This window comes from Adiantum capillus-veneris, chromosome 15, assembly GCF_014529385.1.
Source record: "Adiantum capillus-veneris isolate H3 chromosome 15, ASM1452938v2, whole genome shotgun sequence".
Classification (NCBI taxonomy): Eukaryota; Viridiplantae; Streptophyta; class Polypodiopsida; order Polypodiales; family Pteridaceae; genus Adiantum; species Adiantum capillus-veneris.
The window spans coordinates 96,678,862-96,685,666 of NC_140945.1; the positions used below are offsets into that span (position 1 = coordinate 96,678,862).

At 43.4% G+C, this 6,805-nt stretch overlaps 1 protein-coding gene across 1 annotated transcript; it reads right to left on the bottom strand.

Moving 5' to 3' along the window:
- Positions 1–3,136: 3,136 nt before the first annotated feature.
- On the bottom strand, positions 3,137–5,663 carry LOC147441118 (L-gulonolactone oxidase 5-like). Its single transcript, XM_086482839.1, has 2 exons — positions 4,547–5,663; positions 3,137–4,460 (listed from the first exon to the last, which is right to left on the bottom strand). The coding sequence occupies exons 1-2, from the start codon at positions 5,451–5,453 to the stop codon at positions 3,508–3,510; spliced, it is 1,860 nt and encodes a 619-aa protein (XP_086338965.1). The 5' UTR covers positions 5,454–5,663; the 3' UTR covers positions 3,137–3,507.
- Positions 5,664–6,805: the final 1,142 nt, after the last annotated feature.

Below are 6,805 nucleotides of genomic sequence, written 5' to 3' on the forward strand. Positions count from 1 at the left end.
GCTTCTTTAACATTTTCGCCTCACTCAGCTTACAGGTCCAATCATCCTTAAAAAGATTTCCTTCGAGCACCCCATTGCAATGCATATTTGAATTAAAAGGGAAGACTAGTAAATACATTGATTTTGTATTTGAAATGACATCATTGAAACTTCCCTTGGTATCATAAAAAAATTGAAGGTCACTTGATAAATGCGAAAAGAGTGTTGATAATGTAATTGCTCTTTTGATAAGGACATCTTTGCAACCCTTCGTGCATTGCCAACATCAAATAGATCTTCCACACAACACTCAATCACATTTGGATGGACAGGTACATGGTACAAATCCTCACGATTTCTAGGGACATGTCCTTCTTGCAAAGGGAACAATAAAACGGAGGCCTCCTTGTTTCCTTCAAAGTACTCTACTTTGACCTTAAAAGGGCATCCACACTCTTTGTTCTTCGGAGCCTTTTTTTTGGTACATGTATTGTGGGGTTCTCTACCTCTATGACAGATGTAATTGACAATTCTCTTAGAGGTACAATGGCTCTTACTAGAACGGAAGCCTGCTTTATGTTCAACCATAATCTCCACCAAAGCTGCTTTGAGTTCTAACACATCTACGCTTTTGTGATGTGAAAGTTGCACATGGGTATGCTTCTTTTTGGCACTATTAAATGCTTGTGAGCAGCCTTTTGCCGACTTACATTCACACTTATTGGGAAGGTCCTTCACATAGGCAAGGGGAATTACATGTCTTTTAATGTTAACACACCACTCCAACTTAATCCTTTTAATGGTATCCTCTATCCCCGAGTGATTTATTTCATGTCCCTTCGTGTAGCAACCTTGCACAATGTTTTCCCGTTCTTCAAGATGAGATCTATCTAGCTTTGGAGATGGTGAGCGTAAGCAAGGATAACTCATGACATCTTCAACATGCCCTGAGCACAAGTTGTCCTTCATTTTTCTCCATGTTCCCAAATTTAGCACACCTCTACTATCACAAGCTTTAAGAGCTTCCAAGGTGATTGGCATGTCATCCTAAATTGCATTATTTATCAACTCAGAAGTATTCCTTTCAAAAGAATAAAAGATAGGGAAAAATTACTCTAGTGGATCAAGAGAAGGTGATCTTCTTTGTGTGATCCATCTCATTGAAGTTCTAGGGATGACTTCATTACCTTCAAAGATGCTTGAGGAGTCACCAGCTTCTTCGCATGCGTTACTACTCCTTGAGTCACACTCCACTTCAAGGTCCGATATGATATCCTTGCATTCATGGTCTTCAAGTGACTTCATATTGAAGGATGCACTATACTGAAGAAAACCAGAGAAAGCCTAGTTTACTAATAGTTCACCAAATAGGAGATATAATATAGCTAGAGAAACCCTATTTTACTCTTAGTTCACTTCTGGTTTACCCCTTACCTTAACCCTAGTTTACTTACAATTCACCCCTGATTTACTCTTAGTTCACTAATGTAAAAGCTCCACCTTTCTACTCTACATGAAAATTAGACTCTCTGAATGTGAAATACTCAATATTAGTCATGTGCTTGTGCTCTTAACTCTCCTTGGATTATGTGCAAATCTGCATTTCAGACGTGGTTCACTTAACTCTAGTTCACCCCCACTTTATCTTCAATTATTGCCTAAAAATCTTTCTAAAAAGGCGTGCAAATCACTTTTCCACCCTAGTTCACCCTTAGTTCATTGTATCCTGGTTCACCCCTAGTTCACTACCACGACCGACGGCCAAGATCACATCGCAATTCGGGCTTCACCAAGGCCATGCCATATTGTAACCAAGCTACACTGCCATGCCACTTGCCACGTGTCCGATCAAGATCCCCTCGCTCCCCACACTCGACTTGCGCATCGTCGATGCCATCAAAATGGCTTATCGCAATCACAAGGACTGCTAGTAAGTGAGCTGAATGGATAAGTGTGCCGCGAAGTAAACAAAGCCAGTGTTATATCACTCGCAACGATATGCATACTCACCAAAGTATGCCAGTGATGATGATCGTCGATGATAATTGTTTATAAGTAGTACATGTTAAGCTTGACATCTCAACAGATGGCACCATTGTCTTTTTAATAAATAGTATAGATGTTCTCAAAACGCAAAGCTCAAACTTTGTGGAAAACAATAGCTGCAAAGCATAAGCACTAAGACTTTTGTCATGCCTTGAAAGCTTAACCAAGGCAAGTCACGATAGCCCTAACAGTCACATTAGGTAGAAGCATTAACATCACAAGAAAAGCACTCAAGTCTGCTCGCTTTTTTCATCTATCATCATTTTAAGTATATATCAAGTATTGTAATGATACTAGTGGTCTAGTTTGTCAAACATCAAAGCTTAAACTTTGTGGAAAACCATAGATGCAAAGCATAATCACTAAGAGTTTTGCTATGCCTTGAAAGATTAAGAAGGGCAAGTTCACGGCCCTAGCAATTACATTAGCATTAGGAAAGAAATGGACTCATTTTTGGGTCTTTTAACTCTAGTGAGAGAATGCTCCTTAGCCAATAGGAAGAAGGCTAACGTTGCGTTGAGCTTTTTGTCTCATTTTTTAAAATATCCATGAAAAACATTTTGGTGAAATTACCATTGTTGTGAGAAAAGTGAGACGCTTAATAGTGACATCTTGCACAAGCGCCGAGCGCCTTTTCATGACCAGTTGTTGCTATCTCGCACGAGCATCAATCACCTTTTTATAAGGTACTCGCAATTTAAATTCGAACAGGTTGTACTTGATAGCGATTGATAGGTACTATTTAAGACTATGAAGGGGTCAGAACCAAGCGAATAAAGGCCCATGAAGAGTCTTGGGAACCTCTATTCGCATGGTTCTAACTGCATGAGACCCTAGGCTTAAAACGGTTGTATCTTGAACCAGAAACTTCGAACTTCAATGTTTTTAAGTGTTATCATAAGGTTTTTGGACATTTCGAATACATCCATGGTGATCTTTTTGTATTTTGAAAACATTTCTTATGTGTTTTCTCTTGTCACACATCACATCACTCATTAAAATTCACGGACATGGATTTTAGTGCATACTTAAGTTGGGCTCGCAAAAAAACATTTTATACGAGCATACATTTAAGTGGTCGAGCAAACTTTTACATATGTACTATGAGAAATAAAATTCCAAAAAACTACTTTTGTATTGATTACCTCTCTTTATGCTGAGTTGACGTTTCTTACAGGGCTCAAAATTGAGTCCAACTTTCTCCTAATGCTAGAAGCACACGGAAAGCACTCCACAAATCTGCTCACTTTTTTCATCTGTCGTCACTGTAAGTATACACCAAGTATAGTAATGATACCACGGGCCTAATTTGTCGGACATCAAAGCTCAAACTTGGTGGAAAACCATAGATGCATAGCGTAAGCACTAAGACTTTTGCTATGCTATGCCTCGAAAGCTTAACAAGGGTAAGTCTGGACGACATAGCATACACATTAGCTAGAAGCATTTGTACCACAAGTCAAGTCTACTCACGTTTTTCATCTACTCACTTGAGGACTCCGGCTTTTCATACCGGCAAACTCTTGCATCCTTGTATGCAAGCCCTGGCCGACAAAAGTAGCCCCTTGCAGGATGACAATGCGAGTCTTCTTTGCAAACACACAGGCCTTCCAAAGCACAATGGTCTTGAAAAGTTTGTACATCTTGTGGCGAAGAAGATTTGATGCCGAGAATCGCATCAGTCCACTCATTGGAAAACAAGCTAGATGGATCGAACCTTTGGCGGACATCAAGGAACTTTGCCACGTGAACAGTGCGTGTGTGCATATTTCCAAATGCCAAATTACGGTTTTTACCCCAATGTGGCTTTCCTCCATACTTATTCACCAGTATCTGTTCAATCTCCTCAAAGAGATCTTGATGCAACCTGGGAGTAAAGGGATCTCTAGCTCTATAGTACATGAATTCAAACATGATGGACTCAGTAGGCACTGCTAAGTAGGCTTCCGAGGCGGCGAGGAAGCGAATCCAAATGCCTCCGCTGTATGCTAAACTGCACATTGACTCAGGGTTGAGGTCTCTGAGCCTCTTGATTTCTGCAATGGCATCCGCAGCCCGGGAAATCGGGATTGAAATAGCAGTGTGGAAGAAGAAGAAACCATATTTGATAGTAGGGTTCCATAGACAAGTCTCAAGCTTATCGGTTTGCGGGGGTGAATGTACAACTTGATCGACAAAGTCATTTTCTGTGTCTGTCTGATGCTCATGAGAAGGGTTAAAATCTATCCTTGTCGGTGTGACTATCGGAGGCAGCTCTTCTTCCTTTTCGCAACCCCCTGAAGTTTGCATTTTGTGATTGAGGCCGACCACAGGGTATCCGATAAAAGTGTTGCCGAAGTTCACAAGCCCATCTCCTGAACTCTGCCTCAACTTCATCGTCTTTTTCTCCTCTTGGCATAGTTCGCTTAAACTCCGGCTTTCCTCTGCTGCTTCCACTGCACAACAAATGCTCTATTCAATCATTGTGTGTGTGGGGGGGGGGGGGGGGGGGGGGGGGGGGGGGGGGGGAGAGAGAACTTACGGCGGTGGCGCATGCTCTCGATAATATCCACTCCCAATCTACCGAATTCGACCATGTTGTATGCTCCATCCCCAACAACACCTACATCCATCCTATCGCTCACTTTGAACAGGGCCTTGCCAGAGAAAGGGTACCAACTGATTTCACCAAATTCATGCCCTTTGGCAAACTCTACAATGCCATCACCATCCAGCTGAGTGTCCTCTCTGATTTCAAAACTTGAAGACCTCTTAAACATGGGCTCCAACTGAAATGTCACTTGCGAGATTGCGCCCAACACACCCAGTGAAAGCCTTGCAGCATTCAAATCTGCATCGTGCTCGCTCAGATCGATGATTTTAGCAAAGCCCTCCTCCTCATCTGCTGGTACAATGAGCCTCATGCCCACCACATAGTCATGAGGGGAGCTACCACGATGCCACATGCCGCTTCCATGGGCGCCGGTGCTAATCATGCCGGCAACAGAGACTCCATGCCAGACAGGGGAGTAAGGCAGGGTAAGCCCGAAATCGGCAAGCGTTACAATGAGATCTCGAAGCTGGACGCCAGCATGGGCAGTGACTGTGAGAGAGGAGAGGTTGACATGGATGAGGGAGTTGAGGTGTTGGGTGCTGATGATGAGGCCGTCGTCACCACCAGGGCAGACAAGCTTGCTGTAAGAGTGGGAGCTGCCTACCACTTTCACTTTGGAGCCAGTGCGGGAGGCAAGGGCGACGGCTTGGAAGAGCTCTGCTTCTGAGGTGGGGTAGAGCGCTTGAGCGGCTTTGCAGGGCTTTCTATCCGCCCATATGCGCTGATAGTTTTCCACGGTGCAGCCGAAGCGATCGCACTGGATTGTAGGCGGAAGAGGAAGGTGCGCAGCCGAGGCGGCATGCCCTAGAATCACTAACCACAGTAAGCAGTACATGTATGTATCCCGTGTGTGAGTGTGTGTGTGTGTGTGTATGTTACCTGCTCGCCTGATCCATGTAGTAGTAGACAGGTAGATGGTTTCCTCTTGCAGCGTGAGCCGTGAGCTTCCTTCTTTCCGCGAGGATGCGTCCGTGCTGCGTCATTGACCGGTAAGCACACTGAGCCGTGAGCTTCCTTCTTTCCTCTTACAGCTTCACACTAAGAGCCGGGTGGCTTCCAAACAAAAAGGAAGAATTATCCCCACCCCCCACTAACCCTTGGTCGCCAAGGCTTCATGGTAGAAAAGCCACGTTTGTTGAAGTGCTGGCACTGGTTGGTTGCATCAGTGTCCCCACACAACAACAACAAAAAAAAAAGGTGACTTTCACCTACATCCAACTCCATCACTTGTAGCACTCCCAGCATAGGCTTCCATCACCTACAAGCATGTTGTAGTTGCAACGCTAGTATTACAAGCTTCCATCACCTACATGCAGCATTGTTGTAGCTGTATCTCAGCCATTAGCGTCACAGGGAATGCTCACCCCACCTTCAAGAGAGACAGACGCCCATTCGCACAACACTAAGAGAAACAAGCATCAAATGTTCTTGAAGAGCTTTCAATTGAAATGTCATCCCTAGTAGACTGTGGATTGCAGGATATGTAATCTCTTGGTATGTCCTACTTTTAAGTGCTCCGATTTCATGATAGAAAAAAGTTGGACATGCTAGATTATGTTTTGTTTTCATTCAAAAGCACAATGTTTTTGTTGAGCTTACTACTTTTGTTGTACAGAATCGCAACTCCTTCGCTTGCCCCAAGAGTTAACTTCAATACCTTGCCTTGAACATTAAGATACAGTAGGGCTCTCATACACAACATCATTTGCGTAGCCACCTGCGACACCACAAGAGGAGACAAGGCCACCCAAAGGTGCTATCTAACGTCACTTTCAGTGCATTACTATTTTTGCATACACGAGAAATTGTTAAACCATGAAGAACATTAGTTTGCACATTAAACGCTATACAATTGAACAAAAGAGAATGGATTACAGGGTCAAAGTGTAGTATTGAAAAATCGAGATTGGTCTCTCTCTCCGAGAACGACTCGTTTGACCCGTCTATGTGGACCGGGGAGATTGTGTCAAAAGGGAAGATATTCCGGCACTTGGGAGCCCCATTGGGGTAGGCGTTACTCATAAGAAGAGATTCTTGTGGGTTATGGAGAAAGTCAAGATCAAGATGCAAAGGTGGGAGTATGTGCTTCTCCCCTTTGCAACCAAAGTAAACGTTATCAATTGTTTTATGTTGCCCTATATAGCCTTCAATGGTCCACTTCTTAAGCTAGCTAAATGCAATTGGGAA

Coding starts and splice junctions, on each gene's coding strand:
- LOC147441118 (XM_086482839.1), bottom strand. CDS start 5,453: ATGTACTGCTTACTGTGGTTAGTGATTCTAGGGCATGCCGCCTCGGCT. Junction 4,461..4,546: donor CGAGAGCATGCGCCACCGCC/GTAAGTTCTCTC, acceptor TTTGTTGTGCAG/TGGAAGCAGCAGAGGAAAGC.